Source organism: Falco punctatus, assembly GCF_963210335.1.
Source record: "Falco punctatus genome assembly, chromosome: 6".
Classification (NCBI taxonomy): Eukaryota; Metazoa; Chordata; class Aves; order Falconiformes; family Falconidae; genus Falco; species Falco punctatus.
This window is the reverse complement of record NC_137585.1, coordinates 32,938,597-32,959,969: the sequence shown is the minus strand read 5'-3', so window position 1 is coordinate 32,959,969 and position 21,373 is coordinate 32,938,597. Positions and strand designations below refer to the sequence as shown.

The following is a 21,373-nucleotide window of genomic DNA, read 5'->3' as shown; positions in this document are numbered from 1 at the left end:
CCTGTTCCTGTGTGCAGTCACAGCTGTGTTGGTTGCAAGCACACTGCTGCAAAATCTGTGCTGTGAACACGGCTTCAGGCATTTTCTACTGTTTCCCCATTATTTGGCTCCTATGGAGTAAAATGTTTTAAAAGAGAAAGCAGTTCTTTCATAAAACCAAAAAAAAAGCAACTCTAAAAAAAGAAGGTCGATTTGGCATATCTGTATGGGTTTGTTGTTTCTGAGACCCACACTGCACTTCTACATGATGGAGCGTGTTTGATGGTGGAGGTACGGGAGATGCATTGCAAGAGGGCTCGGGAACTCCCTCACAGCCGGTGTCTTTCTCCTGCAGGAGTACGAGTTCACGGTGCTGCCCAACGCCTACATGATCCACATGCCTCACGCCCCCAGCTTTGACATCACCAAGTTTCGCTCCAACAAGCAATACCGCATCTGTCTCAAGACCCTGAAGGAGGAGTTCCAGCAGGATATGTCACGCCATTACGGCTTTGCAGCCCTCAAATATCTCACGGCAGAGAACAACAGCTAGCACAACGGAGCCCGTGTGTGGGGAACAGGGACGCTGGAGGGAGGAGCCAGTCAACATTTGGGGCCTGGTCTTCAAACTTTGAACTGAGAAATACTTTCTGTTTTTATATCATACTCAGCAGTTCTAACAGTAGAAATTTGAAGTGACATGTCTTCGGACTATGCTCATTTGTCCCTTCCCCGACTACCCCAGGCCTTTCAGCTTTAGCATTCGTGAGGCGTCAGCCAGAGGGTCCGGCCACGCGCCCGCCGTGCTGCCAGCAGTGGGGACTGGGCAGGGGCTGGGAATGCACTCTGCTCTCTCAACCGCAGAGCAAAGACAGACCTTCAGAATCTAGGATTTCATGTTGCTATTTAATAATTTGACATGCTTTTTATCTGTAAAGGAAGATCTTCGGGTCGCTGTCCTGTGAATTTCAAATCTGCACTACTCTAAAAGGGAACTTTCGCCTGTGAACTGTCACAGGGGCCCTGTTAATGTGGATGACCTTGTTAATGCAGGATGAGCCAAAGGTCTGAATTAGCCTTGAAAACAAAGGCAACGCTTATACAATACTGCACTCCAGAGAAGGTGTGTTCCTGGTTTAGGTGTATACATGATATCAGTTGGTCTTTTATTCTCAAATTAGTTGTTTTATCAGGAAAGTCCCCTGTACCCCACCCTGCCTTTTCCCCAGTCCTAAATGCTGCTCCTTTCCTTGCCAAGGAACGTCTCCCTTGTGTTTCTTTCCCATCTTCTGTTCTGGTGGTCCAGTAAAGAAGATCAGTAGCTCTGCCGGAAAGTGAACAAAACTTGTCAGTGTAAGGTCTGTTTTCACCAGAGCAACTTGTTTGTGTGTGTCTCATAAAAGGGCCTGGCTGTAACTCTGTCTTTTTTAGGCAAGAATTGGATTTTGCCTGTAAGGCACATTGTGTGGGGGGATATTGATTTGTAGGTTCATTTCAGTGCATGCCCATCCATGAAGGCATTGGGCCTTGGGCTTTAAGTGGACTGCTTTGCTGAACAGGGAATATAAACGTGGCAACTAGTAGCCTTGGTGCTCTCCTGCTGCCTGCTGCAAGGTCTCAGAACTACTTCGTTAAAGGAGTTTATCATTAAAAGGAGCAGAACTGTTAGGAATAAACTCCCCATTCGAGGGGAAGAAAAGAATGTGTTGGGAATCTGAGTGTAAGTGTTTGCTTGAACATGGGCTGGTCAAGTTCACATCTTTGGTACACACGGGAGCATGCTGGAGGGCGGACAGGAAACCTAACAAGCAAAATGTGGAAAACAAGACACTGGACTTTTTACCGTTTTCTTTATTCTTCAGTATTAATGTTGTGTTTACATGGGATGAAGAGATGAGGTTTAATGCACTACCCCTTGCAGGGCTATTTGTAATTTCTGTTGCAATGTTAATAGAGGAAAGCAGAAACAACTCAGTGAGAAATGCGTCTGTTTCCCTACCCCAGATCCACATTGCGTTCTGCTCACTTTTTTTCCATTTTGTTTTTCAGCTCCTGGACCTTCTACTTTCCTCCTCACTTCATCCCTCTAGAGCTTGGTTTTATTTCTAACCTGACATTTCATGAGAGCTTTGTGTTACGGTGGAAACCACGCGGTTAAACCAGACATTTAAACTACAAATATCAGTTCGTCATGCTGTGTATATATAAGAAAAGCCAAAAAAGGCAACATCTTTGACAAGAAATAAAAAGGGGAGGGAGGCTATGTGTAATTTTCACTTTTTCCCCTGGGAGTGTTGGCTACATAAGAATACATCACTGCATAATTTTCCAAAGTGCTTTTCTTCTGTTCTTAATGGCTTTATGTAAAGATCTACGTAAAACCTGGAAAGAGCTGGGAAGAAGTGAAATGAGTGTTCAGTCCTGGCTAAGATATATTCTTTTAAAAAAACAAAAATCTTAACTCCCCAAATCCCGTATTATTCACCAGTAACGGCCCAGGTCACTGTGCATATTAAAAATGAGAAGAACCCTGCAGCACAGAGTGCTGTTGATTGGCTAATATGCAGAAAGTTATTAAAAGCTGATCCTGAGAGAGGCTAACACTGTACCTAAAATCTCCAGTCAGAGCTTCAGTGTGGCCACCATTATGTTTCATATGTATTAAAGACTTTCATTTCCAGATGTACATTTCTCCTTGGCTTAACAATATCGCCCAAGGGTGGACTGGATTGCTCTGCAGCAGCATAACCTGTAGCACACACCTATACATTGTTTGGATGTGCCGTTATCAACATGAACATTATTCTCTCCTCAGTGGTCATGAGATGAAGATGGGGGAGCAGGGAGGTAATCATTTGCTACTTGCCTGTCCGTACAGCGATTCATGGGACCTCCTGGGTAGGCTTAGGCGTGCTGGCTGGTGTAGCCAGCTCAAAGACTGGTAGTAGATTCAAAGAGCCTCTTTTTTTACCTTATGGACACTGTACTGACTAGTATTATGTCATGTTTGTCTGTGTGCTTCATAATTTGGGAGGTGTGGGACTTGGGGTTTTTTAACACATTTCAGCCAATTTATATGATAGCAAATTAGGATTACCTATCTGTCTGTAGCTGCCAGGGCTCCTCCAACACCGTGAAAAAAAACACCACCAACAACAACAAAAATCCCCAACTCAGTTATAACACTGTCTTCCAGTCCTCTGCTGTAGTAGGTATTTACTAGCAACTTTGTTACTTAGTTCTCCATTTTCTCCTGAAATCTTCGAGAAATATCAGATAAACCTGGTGACTTAATGCCTTTGATTTATTGATTTGTTCCACCAACTTCTCTCTTGAATCTTCAGTCTATGACCTCTCCTTATCTTTGATATTTGGAAGTGTGAGTCTTTCATTTAGATATCACTCCAGCACCCTCTCTGGTGAAGACTGATGCAAATAAATCATTTAGATTATTGGCAATGTCCTTAGTGTCTTTAATTGTTTCTTCTGCTTACTGTTTGGGGTGGCCTACCAGTTATCTCCAGTTTTCTGCTTTTGGTGTACTAAGCAAATGTGTATTTTCAGTTTTAACTTCCTACTGTTTGCTCTTCAAATTCCCTCTTAGCTTGCCCAAACTCCATCTTAACTGTTACACACCTTCCTTTCAGCTCTACAAAGTTCTGATTTCCATTCTATAAAGGTTTCCTATTTGGCCTGAACAACTTGAAAAATTTTCAATTTAGTCATACAGCATTTCCTTGTCCATTTATCTAAGGGAATACCATACTCCATGGCTATTGATAAGTCCTTTCCATTTTTAGCATGAGGATTTCAGGTTTTCTTTTCTTTTTATTTAGGGCCACTGATTCTTTCTTTAAAAGGAAAAAAAGGGGGTTGTTTTTAAATCTTTATATCAAATATCACCCTACTCATTTTGAGGGTTTGTTTTTTCCTCTTTAACCTTCCTAAATGATAACCTTTTTTAGTCCAGGGATCAGAAATAAAATCTTAGAAAATTCTCTTGTTCTTCTAATTTGTGCACTTCTCTTGACACATTTTGTTCTGTTTGCCTTTTCCCCCTCCACTCCAAAACATATATATAAGTCACTACAAACTTTTGTAGTCCCAGAGCCTGAACTGTGTATTGCTCAGCACCTTCTGACATCCTACCGTATTTCAGATGTAATTATTGTTCCAAATAATAATCTTCTGGCTGGCACCCAATCCTCCTGGTTTTGTTTTCATGCTTCTCCCTTTGATATAACGGGCGTTGCAAGTTTAAGTTATCTACCATTTGCCTACCTGTCAAACCTAGAAAATGTCTTTGTTTATCCCAAATAGTCTTTAGTATCTATTAGATTTTTTTCCAAGTCCTACTTCTAGTAATTACTTCCAGCCTCACTAGTTTCCTATGTGAGCAATCTGGTTCCACTTCATAATTTGCAATTTTTTTCTATTTGTAATCATCATCTTGGACTCCATGACATAAAGGACTTAGCAGCTGTACCTGCAGATCCATCATTTTTGTTAGACAATATTACATATGCTCACATTATTCCTAAAGTACTGATTTTTTACCTGGTAGGCTTCATGTGGTTTGCATGTAAATCATAAACTGCATTTTCCTACTACTACAATAAGCGGGGGCACTTTGCAGTGTTATTTGCAGTAGCTGTTGCGGCAGAGTAAGCCCTGTGTTAGAGGGAAAAGCACAAAAACCTTGTCAGAATTGTAGCTACTGTTTCTCTCCACAGGGGAAAATAAGACCCTGGAACAGCTGAACAGTTTTATAAATGCCCTGCACAAAACACATTGCACATTATTCTGTGGTAGGTATAATCATACATCGTCCAATTAAATATGAAAAATACATTTTTAATGTTCTCATTTTTACATGCAATTCTATCCAGAAGATAATGCATTTCCTTCTGTATCTTGCTAGTTTTCCCCATTACTCCAGCCTGCCTAATAGCCCCATCTGTTTTTGGCTGAGAAAGATTAATGACCAGCAGCACTGGGAGTCCTGACAAATCAGCAGAGATATTACTCTTAGGCATTGTGCAGGACATTCCTTCCTACTCTGCTAGATATTGTATGGGTGTTCCTCAGGTTCCAGTGCAGCAACAGGAGAACACAGCAAGCTCAGCCAGTGGGGTGAGCATCATTATTTATGAACTTCAACAAGGTCTAATACATTAGATGGTGGAAGTGCTAAAAAAAGAATGTATCAGTTAGCTCAAAAAATACTTCAGTTTTAGTAAAAGAAAGCAAAGTTGCTGCAACTCCAGTAAGTGAGAGTTGAACAAATAAGTCACTAGTAGATGACAGCCAGTAACTTGGTATTTCCACTGCAGTACTGAAAATGCAGAAACGTTGATAGCTACATGAAGTCATTTTTAGAATAGTAATTCATAATGTATATTTAGATGGTGTGTTTACATCCAAACACTTTGGTGAATTGGGGATTGTATAAAGGTTGTTACTTCAGTTCACAATATAAAATTGTTTGGAAAAGCTTCTGGCTGTGCATAGCAAATCATGGCTCAGGAAATGCATACAAACCCGGATTTAGAAATACCTTGCTTTTATGGGAATTTGTTCTCATCAGGAGTTATACATTCCCAAAATAAGACACAAAAGCCTTGAGAATTTCAAAAGGAGCTATGTACACGTCAGTTGGCTGGAACATTTTCCTCTTACAGCTACGTGGGATTTGGCATTTGTTTGCTTTGCAGAGTAGAATTGTTATGACCAGATGACAAAATGATCCAGGAATTAGAAGGCTAGCCAAATACTTATTTATGTGACGGATCATAGGAATGTATTTGTCCGGACATTTTAATGGGTACTGCAATGGAAGTGTTGGCTCATTGAAGTGTCAGGATGCAAAAGATCTGAAACCCAGGCTAAGAGTTTAGTATCTTCAGTCATTCTGTGCTATAGTTTCCCCTCATAGGAAGCGAGCAGCTTCCTGTCTCCCAGCTAATTACTATTTCTGTAGGGTTAAAATGTCCTAAACCTGCAACATGGATTCATGGGAAGTCACAGTGCAGGTGACAAAGACTGAATTTGAGCACCATGGTCCACTGCCATGAGATCCAAGATTTCAATCCCAAAGAAATAGTTCTGACCTGAGGGTGATTCTCTGATCGTGTGTGTAGACAGGCTCTCACCAAATACGTTTGAGAAGAGGTCCCCGAACACATGAGGCCAAGTAACTCAAGCCAAGCTAAGCCTATTCCTCAGTATTATGGCAACATAATTCTTAGACAACAGCTGTGTGAATTTTCAACATTAACCATTACATCACAAGATTCCTGCTAAGGCTGAAAAATCAGTCATGTGAAAGTTAGAGGGTCTGAAATTTCAAGTTGCTGGTGAAGCTGCTGATTTGCTCATACAACTTCTTTCTATCTCCTGACACACATGTAACAAGACATAGTCTCTACGCAGTCATATGCTGGGGTTTTTTGAGAGGACTTCTCTTTCATTCTATGCAGAGTGAATGGTACCCAGGGAATGAAGCAGCTGGGTGATACTTCTTTTACTTCTGTTCTCATTGAGCTTTTCATAATATGATCGTTGCCTTGATTCTGAGCTAAGCCAGACTTTTTTTTCTTTTTTTCCCCAAAGGACACAGTTTAAACTGTGATTTAGGAAAAGCAATTATCCCACATGCTCTCAGACTTTCTGAGCAGAACACCTGCAGTTCTGTTCTAGAGGCTTTTCTTGGGCAGAGGGATCCTACAGAGTTGATGGAAATGACAGTCTCGGTGGCCTTGTAGCCCTCACCCCCAGACTATGAACGCTAACAGCTGAGCATGCAGGAGTGATGAGTGCTAGCTCTATCCGAGCATGTCCGCTCCATCTCTGGGAGCACTCTAAAGGCAGTCCGTCAGGTAAGCAGCAAAAAGATGGAGTAAATAATTGGGGGGAAGCACGAGGGGTTTGTTTTAAGTAGTCAGATTTCCAGAGGTATGTGGAAGGAAGAAGTATTCTGAGTTCCCTCAAAATGTAGGATCTGTGGGTTGGACTAAGCTCATTCTGGATCTGTGGCATTTCTTGTCCAACATGGCCATGCAGTACATTCTGTGGGTTCTAAAACTGATGAAAGTAAACAGTGAGAGTAAACTTCTCTCAGCTCAAAGATGTTTAATTTGTTGGAATTTTTTGTATTCCCACATTGCCGCTTCGGTACTCGTAAGAAAAAGAAGAAGAAAAAAATGTAATAGCAGCTTGATAGAAGTAGGCATCTGACTACCCAGCCTTTTTTAAATTACCAGCACTGAGGTCAATGGCTGGGGCAAAGCTGGAGTTAGCAAGGTTCATAAAATTTCATCTTTTGATCTGCCTGTGGATCTGTTGTTCCAGCAGTGCTCTCCAGCGATGCTATAAGGAAAAGAAAAGCTATCCAATGCTGATTGATCCATGCAGCCTTCATCCAGCCAGAACTAACCACCGGCAGCAGGAAGGAAGCTGCACCACTCTCTGCTTTGAGGCTTTTTAGATGGCAATAGTGAGTTCAGTATGAAATCTATTATTCTGATGATTGACTTTGCTGAGCTTTTCTGCATTTCAGATGTATGCTCGCCGTGAGTGACAGAGGCCCCTTGGGGTTAGGAAGAGATGGGACTCAGCAGTTTGCTGGTTCAGAATGAGAACAAGAGATGTGTGTATTTTCCCTTGACGCCTTGCCCAGCGTTTACTAATTATATTAACACCAATTAATCCAGCTGGCCTGAGACTCAGTGTTCAGACTGGGCAGTAAGCTTCTGCTGTCTGTGTTGATAAGAGAACAGACAGATAAACAGAATGATGCTTTCTGTCCATAACATCAGTGGATATTGCGACACAGGTTCAAAAGGCTCATGGAGAGTTTACATCTTTTACTTTTCACTGTTAGGGTTTATTCAAAGAACAGAAAAGGCAATGCAAAAAAAAACCCTGACGCATTCTGTAAGGACCCACAGGGATTAACATTCATAGAGATTCATCAAGGCAAAATATCCACCAAGTTAACCTGCCAGCTGTTGTCACGAATGCAGAGAATACAGGCAGCATCATCTTTCTGATTACACTTCATAGAGCAAAACAAGTGTATGTAATAAAAACAACTCTGCAAATCAGATCACCCAAGACCCAAATATTTTGTAATTTTTGTTGCTTTCATTTCCATTTTTGTATGTGAAATTAACACTTTGAAAAACTTTTTTTTTTTATTTTCTTAAGCTGATACAGCTTCCTTCTGCATCAGTCAGGCTTGCAAACATTACAGCGTTGTCTGGGGTGATGAACAGAACTGAGGGGCCGTTGCGATGGTCCTCAGCAGCACCAGTGCAGAGAGACTTTCCTGTAGCCGGGAGGATTTTTCTTTCCTTTGTGTTACCACAGGTTTTGTTTCTATCTTAGTGGTGTCTCTTCAAGTAAGTATGAAAGACTACTGGCTTGTGCTAGACCACTGTGTGAGTTCATTAGTAAAGCAGTGTTTCTGGCATGGCACCTGGGCCTCCAGACACATTTATTCTGCAGGGGGTTTTTTTCCAATTTTAATCTTCAAACCTACACCTGAAAGAAAATTGAGCAGTTTAAAGCTGTAAGAATGGGATCACTATGCTTTGTTTCTTTTTTAACATATTCATATTGTTCAAACTTTTCTGTATACTACCCCCATATATCTTCCAGAAAAATATTGTTTTGAGAGGCAGAGAGTCATTGCAAGTAATCCAATGGGGCTGAAATCAGCAGCATTTCTGAAGTAACCTACTCACACCAGAAGTTTTAGCACAAGTTTCTACAATTTACAAATTTGCTACTATTTCTGTAGGGATCAATTTCAGGATCCTTCTTCAGCCAACCCATTCCCAGGTTTTCCACTTTTTCTTCACATTCCAAATCTGCTGCACCCCTAAACCTATGTTTATACCAGCCTTAGGTGGGTGTTGGCATGTATTTTAAAGACAATACAGATGGTTTGCACAGTACTGAGGTCTGGTTATAACTGTTACATAGAAAAGGACATCTCTACATTGCTGGCTCCCTTAAACAAGCAAGAACTCATTTAAAAAAATAAGATAAAAGCAAATACTTGGGCTGCTGGGTGAGAGGAGAGGGAGAGACTTAAGCTAATAGCATTAACGCCAAAACAAGGTCAGGTTGCTAAGAACTGAAACATTGCTAAAAATTGATAGCCATGCATAAGATGACAAAGGTGATCATATGTGATTCTGGAAGAAACGATGACTTCAGAAGTCTTGACAGATCATTTGCTCTGAGGCCATAGGCTTTGCCTTTCCTGTGTGTTTGAATTGCTTTTCACAAAGCCATCTCCCAGCAGCACGGCTCCCAATAGACAAGCATTAGCTAGGCTAACAAGTCTACAAACTTTCCTTTCCTTCCAAACTCACTATAGATTGTGTTGACATCACTTAACTCTGTTTCTCCACCCTACAGCAGAGGGTCCAAAAGCTGAAGAAAAGTAGCGCCGAAGTGATCTAAATACCAAACGTACCTTGCAATGCCAGAATCCCTAGGTTTTTAGGTTCCCAGTTGGAAGCATTCAGCCCATGCAACTTGGCAGCTGTCTGAGACCCACAGTGTTGGAGTTGGTCCCCTTAGGTTCCTTTGATAGCCAGTGGAGTGAGCAGGACTTCTGCAGAGGGCATTTCTGTTCACCAAAGCTCCACATCACCCTTTGCTCTCTGACTAGCAGGACAGGTTACAGTGCTGATGGTCCACACACAGGTGCCTCAGGTGTACATCCACCCAAAGTAACGTGGGAAAAATCCAGGCCAGTAAGCATCACTTTCAGAGCTACCACCTACTCATTTAAGATTGCAGGTGTCAAAATCCCCTGGAAAGCAAGCAGTAAGTGCTGCAAGACTCAATATTAGCTGACAAACTCGAAAACAACAATTCTATATAATGGAAAATGTGTGGGTGGATAAGCCATGGGAGGGGAGTGATTTGTGGACTCCAGAGACTGATACACGTTGTGACACACAGCTTGAGCTAACAGCCAGGAAAGCACTCATTTTCAGCACAAAGCTGTGGGCTTCATAATAGTGGCTAAAATACTACCCCTGGCATTGTTGGTCAAGTTGTGCAATGTTTGTTGCACCATATTATCACAGTGCAGCTCTGCCAAGAGCAGGGGCAGCATTTGCAATGGGCCAGTCAGCACTTTTCCAAAAATGCAGGTAAGAAATCCATGAGAAGGAAAGCAAAACCCCAACAACAGCCTTTCACATGTGTTTCTTAAGACTCAAACCTCATTCCTTTTCTGTCATGACCAAGGTGATTATACATTCTTCAGGGGAAAATTTGGATGTCATGACCTTTAGGGTGAACCGCACATGAAACAAGACTTGTAATTTTCTTGCAAGGCTTGTGGCACTGAAGGGTTTTGACTATTCAACTCACCACCCTGTCACTACATTACCTGACTGGCTGGCCTTCTGCTTGAACTGATACTGAACTCTTTTGTTTCTCTCCCCAGGTTGGGGAAAGATCCTTGAGTAACATTTCAGGAAAGAAAAAGGAAAAATGTATCTTCCTTCCTTCTGCTGCCCCATCTCCCAAGCGCCTCCCCCTCCAGGGTTAGTCTGAGGCAACTTGCATTCAACACAAACCACTTAGTTTACGTGTATGCTTCAGTCTGTGTGTAAGTTTTCTAGGTGACAGTTTTATTGGGGAAAATGCTGTTTAGATTGTGTGTGCAAAATAAATGGCTTGTAAATATTTAAAAAAAAAAAAAGGTTAATTTTCAGTTGTGCAATAAAATTGTGAAATAATCCTCACAATTCCTTTCCAGTGTCTGACTTGACATGTGCCAGTTTCAGGAGCATACTGGCTGTTGTTTCTTCAGATGGAAACAAAAAAAGAGAGGTCGTGGACTGTTTTGTATTAAACTTTAAGCTTTTAATTACTTTTTTAATTTTGCATAGTCCTTCTCTTTAACCTGGTTTATTCCTCCAACCCTGGTTCAGACACATTAGTACAAGGTTGTTCCCACTGAAGACAGGTGAGTCGTTGTCTGCGCCGAGTTAATCATGTTCATCTGCTTTACTTGACCATGACCTTCTCCCTGCTGTTATCTTTCTGTAATCAAAGACAAGACTTTGCAGATGGGGGGAGCTCATTCAGTTCTTATTTAACCATGACAACAAGCAGATGGATGTTCTACAATGAATGGCACCTCACTACCACTGTAGAAGCAAGTCCAGCTAACAGGTTAGTATTGCAAATGCTTTATCTGCTAGGTGGAAGCACAGATTTTCCATTATATAGGAGTCCTTCTTTTCATAATAGAAAAAAAAACTATGCAAAACAACCAGAAGCCTTCACTTTTCTACTAATTAACCCTTGCTGATAGGTTTTTCAGGTGCTCAGGGCTACAGTTGCACCTCCCGTAATCTCACTTATAGTTGGTACATCCTTTAGCACTAGTAAGTGAAACCATAGGACTACAGCTCTCCCTTTTCTCCTTCCTTTCTACTTGGTGGCCTGAGGCTTCTCTGCAGATCTTCATTATTGAGAAAGGAGATGAGGACAAGAGTGGGAAGATACGTCAGCTGCATAATCCATTGTGGTTTGTTTTTTCTGGGTTTTTTTACCAAAATTTGAAGTAGAGTCCACTGTAGAAGTGTGTTTGCATGTAGGGGATGATAGCATGCAGTTTTCGTTTGTAGGGGCATCATAACAAAAAAAAAAAAAAAAGGATTTCTCTGCATGTAGGGTATTGAGCCTCCCTCAAAGACTTAATAGAATATGAGCAAAAACTAGTATAAGTTGGGAAGCTAGCTGAGTTTCTTGTTTTTCAGACAATTACAGAATCAAATGGATTCTGTGTGGTGCAGGAACAGGCAGGGAGTCCAAGAAAAGTTAGAAAGAAAGAGATTTGGATTCATTATCAGAAGCATAACTACTTGGAAAAGTATAAATAGGTAGAAAAAGAATTCACAGAAAAGGAAGATGAAAGGCTGGAAATGTAGAAGCTGAACTCTGCAATCATTGGAGAGAAAGAGAAAACCTGCAGGTGTAGCTCCCTTGAACTCCCTGATTTTGCAGCAAGGCAAAGCTGGCTTGCACTGGGAAATGAATGACTGAGCAGGTGCAAGAAGTGAATGGCATTAACTGTGTAAATAGCAGCTGATTTTCAATAATCAGGCTCCCAGAAGGGATCCTCTGCCTATGCCATTTCCATATTAGCCATAACCCTTCCTATCCATCCACATCTGACAAATCAGTAATAAAGAACAGAGCTTCCTTTAGGATTTCTGTCAAATATTAGTGCTGCAGGGTGGATGCAGTAGGTGAGATTACAATGTGTTTACCCTGAGGTCAGAAGTTATGTTTTATCAAAAGGGGGCAAGTTGACTTCCCAAGACTGAAGTAGCAATAGGGCATTACCCACTTCTGTACCAGCTCTCTTCCAAGCACTCTGCATGATTCTGGGTGGTCTTTGTGTAACCATATTCACTTTCAAGCTGCTTTAGAAGAAGGGTTAGCTAGTTGACTGGATTGTACAGAGACAAAGGTGGGGGGGTGTGTGTTTGCTGGCTTGGGCTATGTTATGCTGCTCAAGGGCCAGGTGTTAGGCTGTGGATGCTGATGAGAGTTCTGCCACAGATTTAGCCCTTAGATAACCCTCTTTTATGCCATTTTATCTCCCTAGTTTGCCACTTGGCTTTCTGTTTTGGTTTTCCACACACCAAAATTGGCTACTGTTTCTTCAGTTCTCTATCACACAAAAGCACACTCTACAATTTCCCTCCTTTCTCCCCCAACCTAAATTATACTTCCAGAATTTACTCTTGCATGATGGTAGTATGAATGACATGCCCTGTATGGTCAATGTGTCTGTAAGGTACACAGTGTCTGGGGAAAAGAAAAAACAAAATCTAATTCACATGTCAAAACATGGATTTCATAGCACTGGGAGATTCTGAAAACTTTGGTCTTGGTAATTTTGTATTTGAACAAAAAGGCATCGCCTATTCATAGCAAAGCCAAAAAAAGGGGTGGCAGTTGTACTAACCCAAACACTGTCTGTGGTGAAACCTGTAGTATCAGCTGGTCACTAAATAGCCTTTGTATACCAAGAGAAAAATAGCATTTTGCTGACACCCAGTTTGGCTCCAGCACTGGCAATTTCAGGTAGTAAATGGCAACAGTCTCTTAGAGCTCTTATTTCATGCTTTTGCTGATACAGCATCTTCATTTAGTTTGGGTTCTGATTTTGAAGGGTAATTTTGCAATTATAAGTGCTATACACATTTTTTTTTAAACAAAAGCCAGTATTTTGAAATGGCCACCAGGGAGAAGGATGAACAACTCCAATGGGTTTGATTCATCCTCTGCTTCAGGGCATAACAACAGTTCTTAGATGCAATTGTTCCTCTTTCCTGAACCGCATAGGAAAGTGAGACATCCATATACAGTTGCCTTTCCTTTATCATGCCCTTGGATTATTCTTTCACTGGAGGACTCCCATGTATTTCTTGCTGAGAATAGCTCTTCGATGTTGTTTTCAGGGAGTAGCCCACCTGTTACTAACCTGTTAGTCTCAGCACTGCTCCTAGGGAGGCACAAGTCCTTGTCCCTTCTTCAGCTGATCAAACCCTTTCTCAGTGCTGGGGGAGCACATGTACATGCCCGCTTACCCGCTTATTACCTGCTCAACTTGAGCAATATTTGCAGCAAGTGGGAAACCTTTACTTAGGTTTGTGGTAAAGAAACCAGGAGATCTGTTCTACTGCTACATCTTACTGATGTGTTGTTTTGTAATAATCCAGGGAAGTTTGTAAAGCCAGGCTTGTCCATCATGGTTACCTGAACAAACCATTAAGAAGCTTTAAGGAAGAAAGCAACATCTAAAGACTCATAGGCAAACCCCTTATTTAGATTGCAGGCGCATCATAGATGTCTGTTAATTACCTAGAATGTTGTTTGCCTTACATATTTGATAGCAGCAGCTCAGCAAGTTTAATATCCTGTAACTAATTCTTTGATTAATGTCACATTTCCCTAAATAGGGTACTTGCCTTCTGGCATGCATGAAAGATCAGTTGCAAGGACTTCAGGAGTTGTCCATGTTTAAGCAGTTAGGGTTATTTAGCAGCACTTGGCAGGCTGCTCTGTGCGGCTGTATCTCGGGGCAGAGGTGGGAATGTGTGATGGTCACCTGTAAGAGCACATAGGCCCTAGTCATATCATGTTGTATGTCAGCTGCGTCACAAGGCACCCAGCATCTACGTGTTTGTTTAACTTTGACCGAAGGCTGGGGGGACTCTTTGCACTTCAGTTTTGCCAGCAATCTCCTGCTGAGAAATCCTATGCAGCTCTCTGTGTCTCTTTGGGAATGACCTGAATGGTCCTATATGGACATCTTCAGAGGCTTCTGCAATGCAAATCGTACTCAAAGGCTCAGGTAAAGGAAGGCAAACATAGACACTCCGCTAACATGTATCAGTCAGCTTGGTTCCAAAATGACTAATAGGGGAATAAGAATCATAGCTCAGAAGGCCACCACACTGCTCAGTCAAAGAGCAGCGACAGCTTTCAAGGACCAGAAATGTTACTTCAAATGACAGCATTTATTTATTTATCTGTTAAGATTTTCTGGGAAAAAACACAAACCAACACACTACCCATTTGCAAGCCTTATGTAACATTCCTCCTTGGAGCTCAGTTCTTGTTTTAGCATCACTGTCTTCAGCCTTTCTTCACTTCTCTTTGTATTTTTCCATTATGCAGCAGCTCTTCAGGTAGTGAGGCTGTGTGCTTTCATAGGGGTAGGCTGGAAACCTGCAAACCACAGGACACTTCAAGCATGGGGAGAAGAACTGCTGTGGCAAATTCTTCCTTGCTATCTGTGCTACTGCCCTCACAGAGATGATTTTTGCAGTGTCCCTCTGTGGTGCTGCAGTCTGGTAGAGTGTGGGAAATCTTGGGTTATTTCAGTGAGGCTCAGTGGTTTCCTCAGGGTAACTGGGAAGGTGGGGAACAGAGGAACAAATCTGTGTCACTATGTCCCTATGCAACGAAGCCATTAACACAGTGTCATCATGCTTTTGCTTTCCAGCTTAGCAGGGGTGTTTGGTATCATATGTTGAAGTGGTTCATGTCAGAGCTTTCTTCTCTGACAGGGAATCACCTTGCTTTAGGAAAGTCTGCCTGTGTGTGGTCTGGCTTAATTGTGTTGCAGAGAGGATAAGTTTATTCTGAGCAATAGAAACAATCCACAAGCTCTGCTCATTCCAGTTAAGTGTGAGGCGCAGGATCTTAACTTTAAATGTCCCTTAAAATAACAACAGGATGTTTAATTTTCAGCTGGAGCCTGTAAAAGTCCTTCTGCCGCAGTGCTACACCTACTCGGCTAAAAGAAAACACATCAGAGCCCTGACAGTTCATCTGCCCTTCCAACGCAGCAAGGAGCAGTCACAGCCCTAACCCTGAGCTGGGTGACTGCTCCCTTCACATCTCCGGCTGTCAGGAGAGGCAGGAACCATGAGCCAGGGGCCCCTTTCAGCTCGGCGTCTCCAGTTTGGTGGTTATTTATCACACCTGAATCTTTGTGAAATGTTTGTTTCGTGAGAAACAGATTTAAATTGGATGGTTCATTGATTTGATTAAGAAAAGTGATTAGTAAGGCAGTGAAAACTTGTTAGTCAAAGATTTTTAACCCAGCTGTTCCTGTGGCAAAAAAAAAAAAAAAATCAGATGGGATTTTACTGCTGATTACAGCACTCAGTGCAGTTTGCTTTACAAGCTGTTGCAAAGCTAAAGGCACAGGAGCTAGAGCATATAGTTACTGAGAAGGATAATATTTCAGTCTGTCACATGTCTGCTTGACTTTGACTAGAAGAGAAAGGTGTGCATGTACTGAGATGAGGTGAGAAATGTGTGACAGGATCCCTCCTTTTGGGGCAGAGCTGCATGCCAAATTTTCTAGTTCTCTTTGATAGAGGGCAAATAAGGAAGCAGCAGTCTGCTGGCTGCCAGAATGGCAGTACTGTGGGTCTTTGCAGGTACTTTCATTCCTGTACCTCTCCCAGCCATGGAGTTCAGGAGATGGGATCAAGATGAGAAGCAAATACTGAAGCCCTTCACCAAAGGCTGTCATACCTGGTGTCCCATGAACATTCATCTTGCATGTACATAGAATCTTGTGATGTCGGAAAGGGGGCTTAGCCCATTTTAGAATTAGCTGGAATAGGTTGAGGTTAACTGGTTTGTGAATGTGTCAGTAACTTGAAAAAAACCCAACTAGCTGAAATGCCTCAGTTATACTAAATTCCGTATTTGACATGGGCGAAGGGTTCCTAAATGTTATTGTCTCCAGGCTGTTCAACAGGAAAAAATCCCAGGCTTTAGCAATGGATTATTCAGCCTGATTACTTTCTCTTCACTGTACAGAAGATGTGGAAGAGAAAGGTAAGGAAATGGAAAGAAGGAAACTGGTAAGGAGATTGTCCTGCTTCCTCACCAGACACCTGGGGGCAGGAAGTCCCTGCTCGTGTGTGCCAACCTCTGCTGAGAGGCTGGTGCAATGAAGTGGTTAGTGGATTGTACTTCACTTGGAGGCCAGAATTTAGTGAAGTAATGCAGGGGTCTTTCCTGGCACTGCCCTGTTTAACATCTTTATCAGTGACCTGGAGGAGGTGACAAGGTGTTCACAGTTCATAATGTTCACAGGTGACACAAAAGTGATGATGGCAACTGAGCAGGTCAATACAATGGTGGGCAGGGTGGCCATCCAGCAGGACCTAGACAGGCTGAGGGGACGGGCTAACAGAAACCTTATGAAATTCAAGAAGTGCCCAGTGCAGAAGCTGGGAAGGAAGAGCCTGGTGCAGCAACACAGGCTGGGACTGCCAGCCTGAGGGCACTCTGCTGAAAAGACCCCAGGGGCCCTGGTAAGCAGTGAGCTGAGCGTGAACCAGCAATGACCTTGGCAGCAGGGATGTCCACCAGCTTCCTGAGCTGTATCAATAGCAGCACAGCCAACAAAGTCAAGGGGAGGGATTATCCCACTCCACATAGCACTCATGAAGCCACATCTGAAATACTGCATCCAGTTTTGAGCCTGGACATTAATAAACTGGAGTGAGTTGGGGACTGGAACTCTTGTTCTGCCAGGAGCAGATGAGGAAGCTGGGCTTGCTCAGTTGGAGAAGGGAAGGCTTCAGCAGGACCTAACCACAGCCCCCTTGTGTCTAGTAGGAGGTTAGAAAGGAGATTGAGCCAGGTTCTTCACAGTAGTGCATAGCCTTTACCAAGGCTGTGCAAACTCATCCAACCCATAGCGAAATTTCTGCAACCGCCCACCCATCACAGCCCTGCTCTGCCCAAGCACCTGCCTGAATTCCTTCCCTGTTGGCATCCCAGTCCCCACCCTTTCTGGGAGTCCAGCAAGCCCAGGCACTCTTCTGCTCTTTCATGTGCTCTCTCTGCACACCAGCCCTCCTGCCCTCATTTCTCAGCTGTGGTCTGCTCCTGTCACTACATAAAGCAGTCTGTATTGCTGTCACGGTTTAACCCCAGCTGGCAACTAAGCACCACACAGCCACTTGCTCGCTCCCCCTGCCCCATGGGATAGGGGAGAGAATCGGAAGAGTAGAAGTGAGAAAACTCATGGCTTGAGATAAAGACAGGTTAAGAAGTAAAACAAAAGTCATGCACACGAGCAAAGCAAAACACGCAATTCATTTACCGCTTCCCATGGGCAGGCAGGTGTTCAGCCATCTCCAGGAGAGCAGGGCTCCATCGCATGTAACAGTTACTTAGGAAGACAAAATACTGTAACTCTGAACAGCCCCCGCTTCCTTCTTCCCCTAGTTTTATGCGCTGAGCATGATGCAATATGGTATGGAATATCCCTTTGGTCAGTTGGGGTCACCTGTCCCAGCTGTGTCCCCTCCCAGCTTCTTGTGACCCCCCCAGCCTGCTGGCTGGTGGGGTGGGGTGAGGGGCAGAAAAGGCCTTGGCTCTGTGTGAGCACTGCTCGGCAGTAACGAAAACATCTCTGTTTTATCAGCACTGTTCCCAGCACAATCCAAAACATAGCCCCATACTAGCTACTATGAAGAAAATTACCTCTCTCCCAGCCAAGACCAGCACAGTTGCTTTGACCTGAAGTTTATGGTCATAGGCAGGCAGTATTTGATTATTATTCAATGTATGAAAACTCTTGCAACAGTTCAAAACTTGACTGTTTTACTTTTGGAAATAACTGATGGGAGAGGTGAAATGACCCAGGACTGTAGCTCCTAGGTGGATATGTAAGTACCCACCTCTGTCCTCCACCCTGTTAGTCAAGACTGCAGCTGTGCTTGGTATCTTTCTGAAGGCATTAATGATGTCAAGCTGCACAGTCCAGTGCTAAAGGCTTAACCAGGCATACTCTAAAACTACAGGGAAATCATGCAGCACAAAATTGCTTATCACTTACCTGCCTCATAGCTGAAAGATGGTGGATAATAACTCAGACCATTGGGCATAGCAAGTGAGTCAAGAAAGCCAATTGCATGGGATGCAAGACTGATTAAAAACAAAAAGTGTTTGTACTCAATAAACAAAAAGTGTTTGTACTCGGTGGGTCAGAGAGGCAGCTTACAGGTCCCTGTTTGCCCACCTCATGGCACATAGAGCTGTTCAGGGCTGTATCAGGGAAAGAGCAGAGTCAGGACTAGTGTCACAAGTCTGCAAACAGGAAATATCCTATTTAATTCACAGTTTTCAGACAGTGTGGGGACACAGGCTGGCAAGCAGGGCCACCCCTGACTGCTTTTGTGAGTGAATTGGTGCACAGGGGGCCTGGCATTGCCCTGTGCTGCCTGGTGCTGCGGGTGGGTGATGCTGGGCACGTGGGCACACAGGGTTTTTCAGGACTTCGCCAGGTTTCTTGCCGTGCTCATCACAGTCTCTCCTTCCCTCTGTATAATGGGTAGCCCAATGACAGTTCTGCTTTCCTGCTCCTCTGGTGGCAGCATGAAGGGTCCAACTTCACCCTTCTGTATTTGACAGTTTGTTCCACCTGTTTCTCCCCTGCGAGTGTCATTTCGGCCTTGTCTTCCTCTTATTTCTCTCAGTACAAAAGTTATTGCCCCTCTGTGTAAGGGACATCATTGCCCCCTGTGCTAGCAACCACATGGAAATGTTAGCTGGTGTCTTTAATGTCAGCTACCAAATTTTAACCATTGTGGTGTAAAATGCTGATTAAGTAGGGCAGGATCCCTTTGGATGGAGTCAGGAAGCTGGAAGAGCTTTTTCTCAGTTTTATTTAATTTCAATGTACTGGTTAATGACTTTCTTTCTGCTCCTGCCTAAGTTTCTGGGGCACTGTTCCTGGATGGATTGCATTAAAAAAGAACAAAGCTCACAGCACCAACAGCCCTAAGAAGATTCTTTATTGCTCTCCCCTTATTAGACCACACACATTGCATTTTGCAGTCTTGTCTGTGGAGAGCTGGTATCTTCCCAGGAGAATATGGATGTCTCAAATGAGATACAGGCGCAAAAAGAAGTGTAAGCCAGATTTCACGGGTGCAGAATGGAAATGGAGGGGCTGTTTTATGAGCTGTTGTCATCTCTCAGCACAACAGCTAAACTAGTCCCAGGGACTGAGTTTTTCTTTTTCCCTCACTAAGCATCATGTCCCTCCACCAGAAAAGGGCTCATGCTGCTGTCTGATAGGTTGCACGAGCTTTTTCACTGGAGCTAATGAACTTAGGAAAGAACACAGAGGAAAGGCTGAGTGGAAAGTATTTCACGCAATTCACAAGCAGAGCCAGATAATGCTACTGGCTACAGTGTTCCTTCTTCAATTTGCCTTCCAGAGTCTCCCCAATGAAACATTGCGGACACCTCTGGCTGGCAGAGCAGCCAAACATTAGGAGAAGGCAAGAGTAGCTGTGAAAACAGAGTGGGCATCACTCATCAAATGCAACCAACAGACATTGTTGATACTTAACAGTGCTCAGCTCCCAGTGGGGCTGGTGCAATAGGTGTTTTAATCTGACACTATCTGCTTGTTTCCTGTTGCATTTTGGGTTGTTTCCCGTTTTTGGTTTCAGCAAAGACAACAGCTTCATCCAGAGGGCCATGCACTTACGATGTGCACTGCTGCCTGCACTCTGTGAGTGAGAGCAAGGGGCAGAAGGAAGAAAAATGAGTTATGGTTAATTATAGCCACTGTTCTGCCAGTAGAGACTCCTGGAAAATATCGGTCACCTTCCTCAGTACCTCATGGCAGTTTAACAACCCAAACAGGTGAAAGATTGTATCAGGTAGAGAGAAATCTCTGAGGGTGCATTGGAAACAATTGAAGGAGGGTAAGTGATATGTCAGACTGACATGGCTGGGGATAAGAAGGTTGACTAAGAGACATTCTTAGCAAAGGACCCAAGGACTGAACAACTGTTCACCTGGGACCATGGGCCTGCTTTCTCTCAAGTGATTGGTAACTTGGGAAGCCTGGTTTGGAGCATGGAGATGGCCAAATGAGCTTCAGAACTTGTATGCTTATGCCCCACAGTATATAGAACATAATACTTCATCCATTTCCCATGTATTCAGGCCAGAGGATAAATGTTCTTCTGATGTTAAGCCCTTTCTGAGACTTGTACCCACTAGGGGATGGCAGTCCCATACCTGTCACCTTTGGAGAGTTCTGCGCCAGGATGAGGAGGATGTTTCTGGGATGAGGTACATAGTGGGGATTTCTGCTGCTGCAGCTTGTGGTGGAAGCAATGAGAGAAGACTAAGTTTTGTCAGCCAAATTGTTTGAGAATATCTAGCCTGGAGCCTTTTTTGTGGGAACAAGAGAGCACTTAGGGAGGAACAAGGTTCAGGATGTGATGATATGTGTCAAGATGCCAGGTCATAGTTTATGGACTGGGCAAGTTCCAGGGAAGTCTTTGCTGGGCTTTGTTTCAGTTTCCTCCTGCTGGAGAAGAAAAGGGAATCAGGCTCAGTCCATCTGCCTGATGATTCTCTCTTACATGCATCCTGGCACAGGAACAGCACACCTCTTCAGATCAGGGTGTCCCAAGCTCTTTATATCATTTACAGCTACAGTGATCGGATTACCTGCAGACACCATAAATCTGAAGGTACTTTAAGCAGCGGTTGCAATGTGTTTTACGCAGGTTATTGTGGTAACGCTCCGAGGGAATCTGAGTCAGTTGGGATTCTCAATGAGCCAAATGGACTAATTCCTGTCTGTACAGCTATCCCAAATAAAACTGTATTACAGCACCACCACGTTATCTGGTACAATTGACAGGAATTTTGCTCGTGCCTGGAATAAAAGAGTAGAAGAGTTCTGCGCTGGGCTTGGTTGAAGGACACACAAGCCTGCAAGTGTAAATATGCTTTGTGATGCTTTCTAGTGACTTGCATGTCTTGAGTAAGT

The 21,373-nt window shown here is 43.3% G+C and overlaps 1 protein-coding gene across 5 annotated transcripts in view; it reads left to right on the top strand.

Moving 5' to 3' along the window:
- LARGE1 (LARGE xylosyl- and glucuronyltransferase 1) overlaps positions 1-2,238 on the top strand; it is a 287,229-nt gene extending 284,991 nt beyond the window's left edge. For 4 of the 5 annotated variants that reach the window (XM_080393311.1, XM_080393308.1, XM_080393310.1 and 1 more), the window contains one exon: positions 335-2,238. In XM_080393311.1, the coding sequence (XP_080249437.1) occupies positions 335-532 (198 nt within the window). In that variant the 3' untranslated portion in view covers positions 533-2,238. The remainder of the gene's footprint in view (positions 1-334) is intronic. The other variant, XR_013929088.1, reaches the window with a different exon arrangement.
- The last annotated feature ends 19,135 nt before the right edge of the window (positions 2,239-21,373 follow it).